The sequence below is a fragment of the Sardina pilchardus genome, chromosome 18 (genome assembly GCF_963854185.1).
Source record: "Sardina pilchardus chromosome 18, fSarPil1.1, whole genome shotgun sequence".
Lineage (NCBI taxonomy): Eukaryota > Metazoa > Chordata > Actinopteri > Clupeiformes > Clupeidae > Sardina > Sardina pilchardus.
The window spans coordinates 11,435,438-11,453,773 of NC_085011.1; the positions used below are offsets into that span (position 1 = coordinate 11,435,438).

The 18,336-nt window shown below is 43.8% G+C and overlaps 2 protein-coding genes across 4 annotated transcripts in view; both read left to right on the top strand.

Moving 5' to 3' along the window:
* Positions 1-18,336, top strand: part of slka (STE20-like kinase a) — a 50,889-nt gene that overhangs the window by 9,102 nt on the left and 23,451 nt on the right. For all 3 annotated transcript variants that reach the window (XM_062519069.1, XM_062519070.1, XM_062519072.1), the window contains exons 4-11: positions 2,301-2,450; positions 2,880-2,952; positions 3,606-3,800; positions 4,487-4,568; positions 4,842-4,973; positions 6,231-7,598; positions 7,979-8,109; positions 8,398-8,521. In XM_062519069.1, coding sequence (XP_062375053.1) covers positions 2,301-2,450; positions 2,880-2,952; positions 3,606-3,800; positions 4,487-4,568; positions 4,842-4,973; positions 6,231-7,598; positions 7,979-8,109; positions 8,398-8,521 — 2,255 coding nt within the window. The remainder of the gene's footprint in view (positions 1-2,300; positions 2,451-2,879; positions 2,953-3,605; positions 3,801-4,486; positions 4,569-4,841; positions 4,974-6,230; positions 7,599-7,978; positions 8,110-8,397; positions 8,522-18,336) is intronic.
* LOC134063776 (uncharacterized) lies at positions 10,546-16,488 on the top strand. The gene is made up of 10 exons (XM_062519482.1): positions 10,546-10,627; positions 11,257-11,419; positions 11,638-11,830; positions 12,141-12,231; positions 12,473-12,534; positions 13,340-13,448; positions 13,537-13,598; positions 14,442-14,556; positions 14,755-14,816; positions 16,333-16,488. Exons 1-10 carry the CDS (start codon positions 10,594-10,596, stop codon positions 16,486-16,488), a joined length of 1,047 nt encoding a protein of 348 aa, XP_062375466.1. The 5' UTR covers positions 10,546-10,593.

An 18,336-nucleotide genomic window follows, 5' to 3' on the forward strand; every position in this document is an offset into this window, starting at 1 on the left:
TAAAGAAGCTGGGTGTGTTGGGCAACTCTGCTCTCTGTGCCTGTGCTGTGTGTTTTGGCACCGTGCGCATGTGGGTGTGTGTGTGAGGGAGAAGGAGAGAAGGAAAGATACATTACAGCAGCAGCACACACTTGTTTATTTCTGCATGTGTCTAACTGAAAGTAAATGTATCCGCACACACGTGTGCACTGACTGTTGATGTTGGTGTGTGTGTGTGTGTGTGTGAGCGTGGAAAATAGAGAGATTGTGGGAGCAGGACTGGGCAGCTCTCTGCTTCTCCTGGTTGACAGAGTGCTGACACAGGCTGCTGCTGTGGCTCTTTCTCTTTCTCTTTCTCTCTCGCTCTCTCTCTCTCTCTCTCTCTCTCGCTCTCTCGCTCTCCTCCACACACTCACACACAGACGTGGGTTTTTCCCCAACACTCTGGACAAAGCAGTGGAATGGCAGCTTGCTGACCTGCTGGTTTTTGCTGCGTGGTCTTCAGTCGACCTCTCCTAGGCCAGTACACCACCTGAAGCACACCCATGCACACAGACACGCCTAGGATGTGCCCACGTACATGCTCATAGCACAGTACCCCCTAGTCCAGTTTATTCTCACCATTGTCACTGTGTGTTTATTTTGGCTCGACTATATTTGTCTTGAATTACACACACACAGTGTGTCATATGTTTGGTTGCCCACCTAGTTCTTCGTGTGTGTGTGTGTGTGTGTGTGTGTGTGTGTGTGTGTGTGTGTGTGTGTGTGTGTGTGTGTGTGTTTTTGTGTGTGTGTGTGTGTGTGTTTTTGTGTGTGTGTGTGTGTGTTTTTGTGTGTGTGTGTGTGTGTGTGTGTGTGTGTGTGTGTGTGTGTGTGTGTTTTTGTGTGTGTGTGTGTGTTTTTGTGTGTGTGTTTTTGTGTGTGTGTGTGTGTGTGTGTGTGTGTGTGTGTGTGTGTGTGTGTGTGTGTGTGTGTGTGTGTGTGTGTGGAGGTGTTGGCTCACACCTGCGGATGTCCCGGTGCTGTTCTCTCACACATTGCTGGTCACACATGCATGTACACACAGCGGTTTATAGCGTCGTCATTAAGATCCATTTGATACCAGCCCTACAGGACGGGTGGAATTCCTCACGCCTATTAGAGCGGCTTCCTTCATTCCCGTGATCAATCGGCTGTCCTGATTTAATGAATTGAAACAGTTTTCTGCAAGCCTATCGTATGCCAAGACGGAGACTGAGAGAGGAGAAGATTAAGTCAGTGATTGGAGCCAAGCTGCCTGTTGTGTTTACCATAGAAGCGTACAGGGGGCAGAAAAGGCTGTCTGTCCCTCAAATGACCTGTGTGTCCCCTATGCCCCATATAAGCACAGCCTCAGTTGTGAGTGTTTGCTGTATTTTCACCCAGCAGCCAACTTTGGCCTGCCACCAGGCAGATATGAACTGGCAGCTACTGTACTTCATAGCAGTCACTTCACCATGCCTTGGCATAGCTCGGTGGACCAAGTGTTGTCCGAGAGGTGACCAAGGCTGCTCGTTCTGGCCCGTGCACATGACCAATCATCATGTTCTCCAGGGGCAATGAGCCAGCCAATCACGCGCTAGACTCTTGTCAGGTACATTTTCAATCAGTTGCCTGCTGTCAAAAATGCACTCATTCAGTCAGTCATGTGCTTTGATGTTTACAGACAGCCAATTATGTGTTTTTGACTAAACAGTCATGTGATCTGTTTTATTCAGTCATGTGATTTACAGTTTACAGTCAGCTGATCATTATGTTGTGTTGAATTCATCCAGTGATCAGATAGAGTTTGTTGATTTTAAGATGACTCGGACAGACACTCAGAGTTGCTGTGATTACTGCTGGTAGTGGTTGAGTTTGTGGTTGTATGTGCTGTAGATCCTCCTGCAAATGTCCCTAGTCAGACTTGAAATGGAGAGACGGATCAGAACGTGACTAGAACTCTCCATGGGTCATGATGGGTTTGCACCGTTACCAGTGGCAACAGTTTTGGTAGAGGAGTGTTATGTAACAACGATGTGTCATTGCTGCGTGATGAGATTGTAAATGTTATGGCTAGCTGAAGATAGCCACGGACCCTTTCAGCTGGCTGAACTTAAAATAGAAAGCACTTGATTACTGGTATGTCAAATAGAGGTGACTGCAAGATAACTAAGCCCCGTGTGTGTGTGTACTGTATATGTGTGTTTGTGCATACTCATGCACTAACGATTGTATCGTACTTTTGGTCATGTTTGTGTTATTATGTATGTGTGTACTATTTTACATTTGTCATTTGTGTGTGTGTGTGTGTGTGTGTGTAGAGCTGGAGCGGCCATTGACAGAGCCCCAGATCCGCGTGGTGTGTAAGCAGACTCTTGAGGCACTCCAGTATCTCCATGACAACAAGGTCATCCATCGTGACCTGAAGGCTGGCAACATCCTCCTCACCATTGGTGGCGAGATCAAGCTGGGTAGCACACCTCCTCTCCTCTCCTCTCCTCTCTTCTCCTTCTTCCTCATCCCCTCTTAAGTCGCTCCACTCCCCTCCTCTCCCCTCCTCTCCTCCTCACTTCTCCTCCTCTCCTCTCCTCTCCTCTCCTCTCCTTCCTCATCCCCTCTTAAGTCGCTCCATTCCCCCTCTCTCCCCCCTCTCCTCCTCACTTCTCCTCCTCTCTCAGTTTAAGACAGAGTTAAGCCTCCCCTTTGGCTTGGCAGCTTCCTTAATCAGGGCATCATTCCCCCACCAGCAATTGAATTAGGCTGTTGTAATTATTGCCCCATCTCTTACACTCTCTCTTTCTCTCTCTCTCTCTCTCTCTCTCTCTCTCTCTCTCTCTCTCTCTCTCTCTCTCTCTCTCTCTCGCTCTCTCGCTCTCTCGCTCTCTCTGTCTCTCTCATAGCTGACTTTGGTGTGTCTGCTAAGAATACAAAGACTCTTCAGCGGAGAGATTCCTTCATCGGGACGCCATACTGGTGAGTCAGTCCATTATTTGTTGGTAATGTTATTGTCGCTATGGTTACAGCCTGTAGGCTGCAGGACTTCCTGTCTCTTATCTGGTAGCTGGTGTCAGCTAATGTTGACCTGGAGATCACATCAGTTGGATGTATGGTCTGTTGATGGTCTATGTTTCTGGTATAGGGCTGGACTAAAGCTGACATTGCATGACTGCTATTACACACACACACACACACACACACACACACGCACACACGCAAATACAAACATGTGGCGGTAGCCAGTGTGTACAGTAGCTGTGCGCTGAGTATGTGAACCTCCCTCCCAAGTCCTGACGTCCTGAGAGACGTGAGCACCCATGGGTGTTGGCCTCTTTGCTAGCACGCCCTCCTCCCAGTCCAAGCTGCTGCAGGTTTGTTGGGGCAGGAGCAGGGCTGAACTGGCCAGTGAGAAACCAATGCAGGTCACACATGCTCACACACACACATGCTCACACACACATGCTCACACACATGCTGATAGTGGTTGAGTTCTCACACACACACACGCTCACACGCACATGCTCACACACACATGCTGATAGTGGTTGAGTTTTCACACACACATACACACACACACACACACACACATGCTCACCTGTAGTTCTCCTCCCCCCCCTGCTGTGCCTCAGGATGGCCCCTGAGGTGGTGATGTGTGAGACCTCTAAGGACCGGCCGTACGACTCGAAGGCAGACATCTGGTCCCTGGGTGTCACCCTGATCGAGATGGCCGAGATCGAGCCCCCCAACCACGAGCTCAACCCCATGAGGGTGCTCCTGAAGATTGCCAAGTCCGAACCCCCCTCACTTATGAAACCGTCAAGATGGTAAGACACACACACACACTCACACATGGTTGTGCTCTTCGGTCCACATTAAAGACAAAGAATATGTGTGTGTACAGCAGCCGCTCCGGCCAGTGATGGCTATGTGAAGGTGAATAGAGTGCCGTAATGACCCTAGTTAAAATGAAAAATCGATTTTACGATTTCATATTTTTAACTTCGTCCTAAATACGTAATCGCGATTATGATTTAAAATTGATTAATGGAACAGGCCTAATAGGGACCGACGATGATGGAAACACAAGAGGGGTCTATAGTTAATTGCGGTTTTGTTTCCAATTTGTTTTTTAATCTTCCACCGACAGATGTTGTTTCCCCTTTACAACTAGCCTGTGAATACTCACACACACTTGCACAAACATGTAGAGACACCCATTGCAGACGTGCAGTATAGCACTCACCCAAATTCATGTGTGTGCCTACACACATACCCATTTATCTGATGTGAACACTGAAATGAGATCCTCCAAAGGCCTAGTTAATCAACCATAGAGTGATGGTTCAGTGGAGGCGCTCAGGTTGTGCAATACTGCGATGATTCACAATTCATCAGCCGACTGCGTCGTCTGTGACCATGGGGGATTGCATCACAGCAGCAATCATGATCTGATGCAAAATAGGGCCTGTAGTCATGGTAACGGCTGATCTGCTTGTCTGTGTCCGGGCAGGTCATCCCAGTTTAAAGACTTCCTGCGTAAGTGCCTGGACAAGAACATGGACAACAGGTGGACTACAACTCAGCTGCTGCAGGTAAGGGTCTGTCTACATACGCCCTCTACATATCCAACTACTGCTACTACAATAGTACTTAATGACCGATACTACCACAATAATACTACTAATACAAGACACACTGCCATCAATACACCCCAATAACAATAATGAATACAACATCTCCAATAACAATAATGAATACAACATCTCCAACACACACACACACACACACACACACACACACACACACACACACACACACACACACAATCACTGCTTTCTTCTCTCTCTCCCTCTGTTTCCGTCCAGCATCCATTTGTTGCGAGTGTGGTGGATAATAAGCCCGTGAGAGAGCTGATTGCAGAGGCCAAAGCTGAAGTCACTGAGGAAATTGAAGAGGGCAAAGAGGAGGAGGAGGAGGAGGACACTGACACACTGCTGGTACACATGCATACACATATGCATATAATATATACACACACACACACACACACACACACACACTTTTTATACTTTACTTGATTCCACTTAACAAGCCAAATTGGATTAGAAGTCATCTTTTCTGAATAATCCAATAGTTTGGCAATCTATCATTACAAGAAACAGGCTACCACACACTAGCACAATGAGCTGGCATTTGTATCCTACAGTAGGTTCTCCTCGGCAGAGATGAAATGGTGGTATTTTAGAGCTTTTAGAAATACAATACACATGATATGAGAGGTTCACAGGATCATTTATTTGTTAAAATGGATAATTTGTTTGAAAAGCGAATTATTGTTGAACTTCGGCTAAGATGTGCTGTCCAGTCTCCCCTCACAGACTGAATATCATTTGGTGAGAAGCCAGGACAGTGTGTGTTAAATTAGTGTCATGAGGCCATCACATGAGCACACACACACACACACACTCTCTCTCTCTCTCTCTCTCTCTCTCTCTCTCTCTCTCTCTCTCTCTCTCTCTCTCTCTCTCTCTCTCTCTCTCTCTCTCTCTCTCTCTCTCTCTCTCTCTCTCTCTCTCTGAGGGACACACACTCCCACACAGACACCGTGTGGAGCTGGGGTAAACACACTCTGCTTTGTTTGGTAGGAGAGAGGGCCTCAGCGTGTGTGTGTGTGTGTGTGTGTGTGTGTGTGTGTGTGGATGGCCTGGGGGTAGCGTGGAGACTTCAGGGGGCTCTGTGTCCTGTGGTCGTGGAGCTCCATGACGCTCCTTTCTAAGAATCCATAGAGCAAGGGGTCAATTTACAGGGTTAGTTTACTCTAGTCTACTCTGGTCTTAGTCTACTTCAGACAGAACAATAGTCCACACAACGTGTTCGTTGTGGAAAACCTTGTGGAATATTGTTCTCTTCATATTTGTAGCAGTTGGATACTTCAGAGAGAACAATATTCCACAAACTGAGGGACGTCTGTATAACATGGCACTCCCTCAAAACCACTCATTAGCCATGCTTGGGTTTGAGTGAAATAGGGAAAAGTGAAACAGGGAGTGTAGTTTGAACTATGGTAGTTAAATATCTTCACTTTTGTATTAAATCTGTCTTAATTGGGCTGCTGTTTGTATGTCCCTGTATGTGATTGTTTGTGTGTGTGTGTGTGTGTGTGTGTGTGTGTGTGTGTGTGTGTGTGTGTGTGTGTGTGTGTGTGTGTGTGTGTGTGTGTGTGTGTGTGTGTGTGTGTGTGTGTGCGTGAGCAGGTGGTGCCCAGCCACAAGCGTGCCCTGTCGGATGCCAGCGCCGGCAGCTCAGAAGACGAGAGGGGCATCCCCAGCCCTGCCCCCTTGGATGCCGTCTCTGAGATGGCAGAGCCCGAGCCACAACCCGCTCAGGTCAAAGGTCATGAGGAGGAAAAGAAGAAGGAGGTGGTCATGGTGACACCTGCTGGAACTGAGGAGGAAGTGCAGGTCAGGGCAGAAGATGAGGACAAAGACCAACCAGAAGCAGTCCAGGAAGTACAGGACACTGTACCGGTCATCGGTGAGACTGAAGAGAAAGACAAGAAGACAGAGGAGATCAATGAGGGAAAGAGTGAAGAAAAGGAAGAGGAAGAGGAGAAGAAGATGGTGGAGGAAGAGGAGAAGAAGATAGTGGAGGAAGAACAGAAGAAGGTAGAGGAGATAGAAAACAAGGTGGAAGAAGGAAAGGAGGCTGATGCGAGTGAAGAGGTGAAGGCTGAGGTGAAGGAGGTAGAGAAAGAAGAGAAGGAGGAAGAAGAAGCGGTGATAAAGGAAGAGAATCAAGTGAATGGGGAGGAAGAACAGAAAGAAATTGAGATGGAGAACAAAGAGGAGAAAGAGGAAACGGTGATTGAGAAACTTCCTCCGCTTCCCGATGCCTCGGAACGGGCAGACGCCGAGACGGGAGAGGAGATCAACCATAAGCCCGAGGAACCGATAGACAAGCCGGCAGAGCCACTGGAAGAACCTGAAGAACAGAAGCCTGAAGCGGAAACTGTAGCCGAGCCAGCGGAACGGTCTGACAGCATCTCTGAAGAGTCCAAAGAACTGCCCACAGAACCGAGTACTGGAGGGGCCGAGGAACCGGACAGCACAACAGAAACCGAGAAAGACAAAGAACAAGAAGAGGAAGGGAAGGATGCTAGAGAGGAACCAGCCGAAGGAGCAGAACTCCCCTCAGATGGAGCTGCAGCAGTAGTGGAGTCCACAGAGAACCCCTCCGACCCCATCTCTAAGGTGGAGGAGGTGCAGGGAGCAGAGGAAGAAGTGGTGGAGGCAGTGAAAGGAGAGGAGGAAGAGGAGAAGGAAGAGAAGGAGGCGAAAGAGGTAGAGAATGGTGAGGCTGCCGACCCGGGAAAGATTACAGACGAGGAGAAGAAGGATTCACTGACAGAGCAGTCAGTAACATCTACAGATGTTCCCCCGGTGATTGTTGTCGAGAGCGATGAGAGGATTCAGACCCCGGAGACCAAAGTCGAGGAGGAGAAGGAGAAAGAGAAGGATTCTGATTCAGGGAACAGCTCAGCTGCTGACACCAACAGCATCGACATCAACCTGTCCATCTCCAACTTCCTGTCCAAAAACAAGGACGGCTCTGTCTCCATACAGGTGTGTGTGTGCGTTCAGGTGTCTGACTTGACTACATCTCAACCAGGTCGTTTCTGCTTCGTTTTTATGTTTTTGTTTTGAGTTTATGTTTGTGAGTGTGTACCGTAATTTTCCGACTATTAGCCGCGGCTTATACATTGATTTTGCAAAATTTCTTCAGCTATGAGGTTAACACACGGGTGCAGTTAATATAGCGTTAATATGGTTTTGTTTATTCAAACTTGCATAAAACACTTCCCTGCGGCTTGTACACAATGCGGCTTATACATTAAATGTATGTGTGAATATCTCATGAGCCTGTGAAGTGATGCACAGTTCTCTGACAGCTGTGACCTGTCTGACCTTTGACCTTTGACCTTTGACCCTCACCTCACCCTCAGGACACCAGACGTCAGAAAAAGACCCTGAAGAAGACGCGCAAGTTCATGGTGGACGGTGTGGAGGTCAGCGTGACCACTTCCAAGATCATCACCGACAACGACACCAAGAGCGAAGAGCTGCGCTTCCTCAGGTGTTCTGTCTTTGCCCTTCACCTCTCAACAACAGTATGGCATGGACTCCTGCCACTGGGTTTTTAATGTAGAGAAGGCCAGGGTTTTAGTGGCTGCCATTATGTTAAAAAAGCGTCAGCTAAATGTGATGTAATGTTGACACAGTGTTGAGTATATGTGTTGGAAGTTGGCTTTGATGATATTGGATATTGGATGGAAGATCGCTTCATGTACACTTATGTAAGTGTGTGTGTGTGTGTGTGTGTGTGTGTGTGTGTGTGTGTGTGTTTATGTTTGTGTGATTTCAGGCGACAGGAGTTGCGTGAGTTGAGACTTCTTCAGAAGGAGGAGCAGAGAGCCATGCAGCAGCTCAACAGCAAACTCCAGACGCAGAGGGAGCAACTCTTCAGGCGCTTTGAACAGGAGACCACTGTACGGAAACAAACACAAACACACACACGCACATGCACATGCACACACACAGCAACAGCTCAACAACACTTCACTGTCCCCCCTGTGTGTGTGTGTGTGTGTGTGTGTGTGTGTGTGTGTGTGTGTGTGTGTGTGTTTGTTTCAAGGTTTACAAGGACCGTTTTCAAGACATTTCAAAGAGTAATGAGGACACACCCGTTTAGGAGGACATTTGGCTGTCCTCGTAAAATAAACCTGTTTAAACGTTTTCTCTGCATGTTTTAATACCTAAAAAGTGTTTTTCTCAAAAGTCTTTTTATACCAAAAACCTGAGAAATGTTGTAAATCTGTGTGTCCGCCACTGCCCCCTATCGGTGGTCGCGGTCCCTGGTTCACGACACTCAGGCGCGGGAGATTATACACAACCGCGGGAGATTATACACACAACCGCGGGAAAATAGACGCTAATTCAACACTGCGCATGCGCACATTTTGGAGAGCGCTACGCCTACGTCTGCCAGACTGCCATCAGCTGATTCCGTTTCCTCTGGAGATGCACATTGTGGAGAGCAGGTAAGAAAATTAACGAAACGTTTTAATAGATTCCAATGACAAGTAGGTATGTTAGTAGCCCATACAATATGACTGTGGTTAAATGACATTGAACGACATAATGTTAAAAAATAAAGACGTAGGTCTACAATTAACTAGGCTACTGTGTCATTTAGATTCCATAGTAAATTCCATTTATCCATAGCCTACTACACAGCCCAGAGATAACGCCAATATAAGTCATAGACTCTATTCCATTTTAATTCCCGGCGATTCTACCAGAATAACCTATTGGTAGGTAATTTACTTGATGACCTAGGGCTGTCAGCTGGCTGGCTCGTGCATGCTATTGCCAATGCTAGCCTATAGCATGGCCACCGGAGCCTCGGTAGTTCATGGTCTACCTTTAGCCGGCTAGGTAGCCTGGATGCTAGTGGTGTAGATATTTGAACTACCAAAAATAAATTAGTCAAGGAGCAAAACACCAAAGTTGGCAGGTAAGTTACGACCAGTATTGTTGAAAGATGGTATATCGATGTTACTACATCGGGGAAACGTTTGTTAAGATTAACTGTATTGTATTCAGAGTATGCCTATTGGTAGATTGCTAACTAACAAATGAAAACGTATAGCCTACATTCAACAGGTCGTGTTGGACAAACTAAGCTTTCGTCAAATAACAGTGCTTTATGAATACATTGGCAGACAGCTGAACACGTCTTTTGTTTTCGTTTGCTTTTCATCAGAGGCATCGGATTTTTACTAATGTCAATTCCGCTAGCAAAATGCATTCAAACGTAGCTCTTTATGCAAACGTTAGCATTAGTTTGGGCTTCTGGCCAGGGGGGTAGGGGGTTTAAATGGCCTCGTAAGCTTTATGTTCAGCGCATACAAATGTTGACACGTTTTCACAATATATCGTGTTGGTTAAGCTAATGAGTGATTTGCCTCTAATTGTGTAGGCTTCATCCTTTGGCAGCGTAGCCTATGTCTTGTACTTTGTTTTTGTATTTTTCGGTCGTGATTCTCTTCATTCGGATCAATGTTTCGTAGCCACGTCTTTTTTGGTAATGATAAAGTTAATATTATGTCTACCAGGGGTCCCTCATTTGGGGTTTTGGTTTGAGCTTCAAAACATTGCTTAGTTGGTCAACATGGCATATGCATTGTCATTTAGTATCTGAGCATAAGGTGGAAGATTAAGCAAAGCATGATTACATCAGGGAAATGTTATGTGAATGTTATGAGAGCATAGAACTCAATTGAAACAGTTTGAACATCCATGGTATTAATGGGTTTCATCAGGTCCCTTTCCACAGGTGTAGTAATCAAGCACCATGCAATCCGCATTGATAATCAATGCTTGATTTTATACACCTGTGGAAAGGGACCTGATGAAACCCATGAATTAGAGAGATGAAAAGTGGTCATGTTGTGGTGTTAACATTTTTGTTCTTAATTTCCTTTAAGTCATGCCATGGATAACTACTCCCCTTCAGGATGCCACTAATCACATCCTTGCAGGAAGAGACAAGAATGCAATGTTAGAAATCAAATATATTAATCCAGTTAAAGGTGAGTGACTTTGATGCACTGTAGGCTAGACTGAGGGGTTACACTACTCTGGTTAGCACCATACTAAGCTCAATCTTTTAAGATTGAACATTAATATGGGTAGTCTGCGCTTTATATCTACTGCACAAGAGGCGTGATCAATGGGCATCATTCAAATGACTCTAGTCCTTCAACCAATCAGACCCAATCTGGTACATCTTTTGGATAAGCTAGTTTGTGATTCGACCCAAAGGTTGTGGACAGGAAGCAGGGGAGATGGATGTGCAGGTTTCCAGCCTGAGCTGCTGGGCGAAATCCAAATTTGCCGGCAGGTCAGGCAGGGTTCCCCCAGCCTAAGGTTACACGCAACAGGTTCTTGAATCGATATTGTCACCAGTGGTTTTCAGTCTATGACTATTAATTGTACATCAATATAAATTAATAAAGTTGTTAATAGTGTTTCAATAATATTTTAGTTAACAGTGGGATTAATGTATTCATTATTCTACATGTAGAACTACAAATAAGCACAACCTTGTATTGTAGCAATTTATTGGCACAATTACATTTTCTGCGATTATTTGCAGTGCTGAGTTGTATCCAATGGATAGTCTGCTACCCTTGTGTCTCTAATAATGTTGTGTCTGCAGGTCGTGGTATCTTCACTTCAGCTGTTTTCAATCAAGGAGACTTTGTGGTGGAGTATAGAGGGGAGCTCATTGATGCAGCTGAAGCTGAACATAGGCGTAAACTGTACCACAGTGCATGTTCAATCTTCATGTTTGACTTCAAATGGAAGCGGAAGACATGGTGGTAGGTTCAGAATGACTAATATGTTTAGATTTCTATAGTGAGAAGTCAGGATTTCTGAAGTGAAGACCTCATGTTGCAATTAACTGTGCGTTGAACAGCTACTGTAATAGTTGTATTGGATGTTGCCATTAGTGTAGTTGCTTACAAATTAAAGTACAATTAAAATAAATTTGTCACTATAAACGTCTGTTTAGTGCATGATGTTTGTTAATTTGCAGTATTGATGGAGCACTTGAAGATGGATCATTTGGACGACTGGTAAACGATGAGCACAAGTCACCAAATTGCAGAATGAAGTTGATTGAAGCAGGAGGGAAGCCACATATGTGCCTTTTTGCACTGAAGGAAATTGTGTCCGGAACTGAAATCACCTATGACTATGGTGGGAAGGAATGGCCCTGGCGCAAAAAGGTGGGTCATTTTGATTTCTTTCCCCCCTATGAATTGGAGTCAATATAGCCTATATTTTGACATCTTGATAACAATGAAATCATCTCTGTCTTAAAAGCCACTGTGTGTTAAGCTGTCAGTTTCATGATGCCACTGAAATTACACAATACCCATCACTAGCTAGTGCCAACAATTATAACCAAGAAATAGAAGTCTCTTCTTGGTGATATTCAGTCTGGTTTTCGGTCAATCTTGTAATCTTGAATTTGCATAACTCGCCCAGGTGATGCCAGCTAGTTTATCTGTTTACGTTGTCCTGTATGTTTTGTAGGTTCCCCTTACTGTTACAAGCACTGCTGCTCAAGAGTCTATTAAAGACAGTTTCCAAGACCAAATCATGTCATCCACAGTCTTAATTGAAGGTCAGTGGCTGTTTGACTTATTATTTTATCTAGTTGTCAATGGTGTGCTGTAGATGAGGGAGAAACATTTATGCCACTTATTGCCATCTTAACTGAGATGGTTTTACTTAGTTATGGTGGACATATAAACCTATTGTTTCCCAGTGAACCATGTGAACCAGTGATGGTGTGGTTGCTTCTAGAGTGAAGCACAACCCCACCCTCCCTGGCCTTCCTCATATATTTTTTCTGTATTCTACAGAGACCAGAGAGAGACCAGAAGTCCAGTCCTGCAATATGACACCAGGCAGTTCAGCTTGTGAGGTTAGGTTGAATACAGTTGTCTTTCAAAGCAATAAGTTCTATCAGAGACGGTTTATAAAGCGAGACGAGTCATATGAGGGTCAATCCTGGTGTCCCTGTGACGTAGTGCCACTCCCATTTAGGAGGCAAACGGGAGAAATAAACCTGATCTCGGATTATGACCATTCCCTTAGCCCTACATTCAGCAATGCAAGTAACGAACCCATATTCTACAAGGCACACGTCTTTCTAACATTCCCACATTGAAATCGTATTTTCCAGCGTGATAAATACATAGAAAAATAACTTTGTTCACGACCTGTCCCTCCTGACCTGACCTGTCTCCGCTAATTGCGCAGGCCACCTGTTATCAACGGCACACTGCTTCTGCTGCTTCTACACTGGTCTACTCGTCACTGATCATGCCCAGATAGGAGGCGGAAGTGGGCCCCATTTCATTCCATTGAAAACCCCCTTTATGATTCATCTTCCTTACTATACGATCTTTGGTTCTGTTGTTTTACAATGGCTAAGGAAATAAGTAGGAAAGTAGTATTATATGAATGAGAGCACAGTAAAATATAGTGAATTATTTGTAAATAACAATTCTTCCACAAAATATATTTTCTCTAGCTGAATTGTTAGCAAGTAATTCATAAATGCAGACAGCATAGCTTTTCTAATGGTGTACTAATATAGAACAAAATGCAGCCAGAAATGTGTTATTGTGGGAATTTTACAAGAGGATGCTGAATGACAATACATTTAATTGAATTGAATATTTGTGTAAAACTCACATATGCATTTTTATGTTTAACTTGTTTAGACACAGCTCAGTGGTGCAAGCTTCCCTTCTGGCCAACACTCCATTGCAGAGCTTGGTGACGATGCCCATGACTTGGAAGCCAATGTTTTCTCTTCAGACTTATACAGAGGTGAGTCCTTGCTTGAATTAGCAATGTTTGGTTAATACTGGGGTCTTGCAAAGTTCTGCGCCTTCATATCCTGTGTTCTCTTCAACAGATGCAGAATTGAGAGCAGAGTGTCAGTCATTTATTCCCACACCAGACAGCCCTGCACATGAGGTTAGTTTGAATTCAGCTGTTTATTTTGGGATGTATGAATGTTTAGAAATTATTGTAGTTTTGTAAGGGACATTTTTATCAATGAATTACGAATCTGAAATCTTTGTCGGGACAGATAGTCGTCACTTAACACTGTTACCCTGGCTACATCATTTTGAGTGTCATGAACTTAAAGGAACACTTCACCATTTTTTCATATTAAACTACGTTATTCCCTTGATTAAGACGAGTTGATGCCTACCTCTCACGTTTCAATGCGTGCACTCACTGGCCTTGGCACGCGGCGCAACTTTGATAGCAGTTAGCTTGCCCAGTTCATTCATTAGGATCCAAACAGAGATGAAGTTGGAAGCGACCAAACACCTCCATGTTTTCCCTATTAAAATGCAGTTACACGAGTAGTCACATGACTAAGTATGGTGAGACAAAATAAAACGTGGTGCATTTCTAAGCAGGTAAGAGGGGTAACTATATTGTGTGGTGCAGTAATATCCTCACTCTTGCACTTTCAGTTTCACTTTGAAGTGAGGATATTACTGGGCCGAGTCTAAGGTCCCTATTGTTATTCCGCCACAATATAGTTATCCCTTTTGCCTGCTTAGAAATGCACCACGTTTAATTTTGTCTCACTATACTTGGTCGTGTGACTACCCGTGTAACTATATTTTAATAGGGAAAGTGAGAGGTATGTATCAACTCGTCTTAGTTAAGGGAATAGCGTAGTTTTATGAAAAAACGGTGAAGTGTTCTTTTAAAGGTTTGAGTGAGGGTGTCCTTTTAATGTGTAATGGACTGTACCAGTTTATGCCTGTTCATCTTTGTATATTGCTGTCCTTTTTTTAGGTGCACTGTGTCAGGGGCCAGTGTAGCACTTCGACTGCAAAAGAGGGGATTGGAGAAGTTAGTGTCCAGCCACAGGAGGTGTCACCCCCTGTGTTCTCAACAGACTTTGCCAGTGGTCAGTTATAGTTTTGAATAAATGTTGTTAACTTCTGGCAATGCATGTCATGCTTGCTAAAGATCTGCAGCATGAAAAACATGTGGCAATATCAGGCCATTTTTAGTGAGGGATGTGAGTCGGGAATGTTATGGCTATATGTGGTTTTATGACTTGAGGAAAGTTAAGCACTGAATCTCCCTGTGTTCTCTTGTACAGAGACCAAATCGATATTGGAATGCCAATCATCCAGATCCACACCAAACGACTCTGCATGTGAGGTGAGTTTGAATTTATCTGTACTTTGAAATTGACCAATGATTGAAGTACTGTGATGTTCCATGGAACACAATTTTCAATGTTTTAGTAAGCTTCTTGAAGCTACAGTAGAAATGCAGTCTATTCAGTACGGATGGTCTTTACTAACCATGATGTCCCCCCAACACTGGTGTGTGTCTGAGTGTGCCATACACTGGGAGTTCAATAGTAGAAATGCCTTCTATTCAGTACGGATGGTCTTTACTAACCATGGTGTCCCCCTAACACTGGTGTTTTTCTGAGTGTGCCATACACTGGGAGTTCAATAGTGGAAATGCCTTCTATTCAGTATGGATGGTCTTTACTAACCATGGTGTCCTCCTAACACTGGTGCTTTTCTGAGTGTGCCATACACTGGGAGTTCAATAGTGGAAATGCCTTCTATTCAGTATGGATGGTCTTTACTAACCATGGTGTCCCCCTAACACTGGTGTTTTTCTGAGTGTGCCATACACTGGGAGTTCAATAGTGGAAATGCCTTCTATTCAGTATGGATGGTCTTTACTAACCATGGTGTCCTCCTAACACTGGTGTTTTTCTGAGTGTGCCATACACTGGGAGTTCAATAGTGGAAATGCCTTCTATTCAGTATGGATGGTCTTTACTAACCATGGTGTCCTCCTAACACTGGTGTTTTTCTGAGTGTGCCATACACTGGGGGTGCCTCTCATTTGGCTTATATACGTCCTCCCTTCCGCCTTGATCCTCATTGATCTACATAAAGAATGATGGGGCGGCAACAATGGGATAGTCTATCCGGTTTTAGTTATAGATCAGTGGGAACGCCCCTCGAGCATCGAGGATCGAGGAGAGATGTTGAGAGGCACCCTGGGAGTTCAATAGTGGAAGTCTGAGTGTTTGTCCTTCAGACTGTTAATGACATCCACAATGTCCTTGCATACCATGAGTTTGTCTGTGTAACAAACACATGCACAGATTTTTACCCTTTTTCACAAAATTACTTTAGTTTATTAGAATTGTTTTTACTTTTGTTGCTTTACTTAAATAGATTTCTTAAATATCTTAAATAGTTCATTAACATATTTCCTTGCTGTTTGCGGTTATGTAGTTCTGTGGCTAGGAAGAAGAGAATAATCAGTTTCATTGCACCTATCAGTTAGTTACTCACTGTTTCGCTAGTGGCCTGTATTGTGTAAACACAGGGCACAGTTTCAGTTTTTTTTTTTTTTTTAAACGTCAGAGTTTCAAGTATATGCATATATGTTTCTTGTGTGTGTGTGATGAGTGACATCCCAACAGTTAGCCAAACAACAGGAAGTCAGGAATTGAATAGATATGTTTCACTATAATATCTCAAAAAGTAACTTCTTTCCCCCTATTTATCTCTCCTGATGGATTTGTAGAAAATGTTGTGTGAAAGTAACAGCCATTTTTTTTTATTTGTTTTTTAATTCATGATATAATTTGTATGTGTAAATGTTAACATTTATTTCATGTTTCACAACATTTTTGCCACAGTGTACAATTCATCAGCTGGTTTTTGAAATGGTGAGAATTGACGAATGCTGGATATGTCATTCACCTTTGACATCTATCAGATGGTGCGGTCTAAGATGCAAACGTAAGTGTGTTTTTCATCTTCTCCCAATTAATGCATTTCTCAGTATGCCATAAATAGTTTAATTTCATGCCATGAGTCCGTTCCAGTCTCACAACTATAAAGCATAAAACCATGTTGATTGAATGTTTTATCATTTCAAACCATTGCGGTTGAGAACACTGGAGTGGCAGATACAATGACGTACCAAGTGAGGGAGTTTGCAAGCGGAGGCACGTGGCAGAGGACAGTGAGCATACGTGCAAACTAGTCACCTTTTGGCAAAATGTACCGTTTTGGAATCAAAATAGGCCATTTGCGTAGGCTGGGTAAACCCTGACCTGCCGGCAATTTGGATTTCGCCCTGCAGCTCAGGTTGGAAACCTGCACATCTATCTCTCCTGCTTCCTGTCCACATCTTCTGGATCCAGTCACAAACTAGCTTATCCAAAAGGCACACTCAGATCGTTGATCTTTACACTTTTGGATAGTCCTTCAACCAATCAGTCATCTGAACTATGCCCATTGACCACACCTCTTATGCAGTAGAAATGCAGTGCAGACTCCCCAGACTAATGTTCAATCTTAAAAGATTGAGTTTAGTATGGTGATAGCCAAACTAGCTACAACCTTAAATGCACGCAAATGTATCGCTCTTTCATCCAGTACGCTGCAGCTCGGTGACATGCATTTTTCATGGACTTGGTTTGATGCGCTGTGTGAACATGGAGCAATGTTTATCATCCTTTGCCAACATTTTTAAAGATTAGCTTGGCAGAAAAGCATAATACACCAACTTTTCATTATGTCTCAGTGAGTGTCAACACAAGCAAAATGCCCTCAAGTCCGTTATGTAATTACACATATGCTCATAAACTTTGAAGATGAAGTTAAACCTTCATCGAACATGTACATTTCTTAGAATGTCTATATACTCGAAATGCCTGTCCAATATAGCCTGGCTTGCGCCTACCACTTCTCAAATGAGACGTGGTCTGGCAACCAGAAGTAAATTTTCTCGTATTTGAAAAAATGCCCAGTTCCGTTCATTGGGCGCTACGGATGTCTATCAAATGTGCATAGCTCCTCATCGTCTTGCTTTACCCCCTCTTCTGTGATTGGTCCCCTATCTCAGGCGAAAATTAGGGCAGTAGCTTCCAGACTGTCTAAGCAGCGTGAATCAAATCACTGCGCAAGGCAGGATGGGAACACTCAGGCCATGTCCTATAAGCATCTACAAGTGTTTTTTTTTTTTCTAACATTTTCTAAATTTGTGCCGTCCAATAAGTCACTGGGCCTATCTTTACGCATCTGAGTTGATAATAGATCGAGTGGGCTTTTCAAGTCGCCTTTGAATTTAGAATGTAGTGGTCATGATGAACAAAAACTTTAGGCCTAATAAATCCAGACCTAATTCAATAGATCCACCAAGCAATTGGCAATCCAAATGATTCTAGTTGTCTCCACAGCTTTTAAATTACTTTCCTTTTATTCCCACAAGCCTTCTTAGTTAATGTAGGATAAACATTTCAGCATTTCTGTTCTTCCATTCTGCCAGAAGTCTTTGGGCCAAGAATGCATTTTGAAACATGGCCTATATGGCCTTGCACATTACACGTTACAAAAATAATCGGTCTTTGATCAGGTCAGGCTACTAATGTATCTGTTTTACAGTAACGATGCTTTATATTCAGGATCTCAAGTATCTTAATTGTTAGGACGATGCCATATGATCAATCTAATGTGTGATGTGTGGGATCACAACATGCATTTTTAACTTTGAATGAGTAATGTACATGCTCTGCCACTCCAGTGAATTCTACCTTAATGGTGGAAACCTGTGTCCTTTTTGTCTAAATTGAATTTTAAAACTGTGCATTTGTACTTAATAGTTCATTTTGTTCACATTTCTTGATTTTATATGT

Excerpts from the sequence above, each read along its gene's own strand:
- LOC134063776 (XM_062519482.1), top strand. The coding sequence starts at position 10,594 with ATGTTAGAAATCAAATATATTAATCCAGTTAAAG. Across the intron at positions 13,599-14,441 it reads CAGACAGCCCTGCACATGAG|GTGCACTGTGTCAGGGGCCA; the intron begins GTTAGTTTGAAT and ends TCCTTTTTTTAG. Across the intron at positions 14,557-14,754 it reads CTCAACAGACTTTGCCAGTG|AGACCAAATCGATATTGGAA; the intron begins GTCAGTTATAGT and ends TCTCTTGTACAG.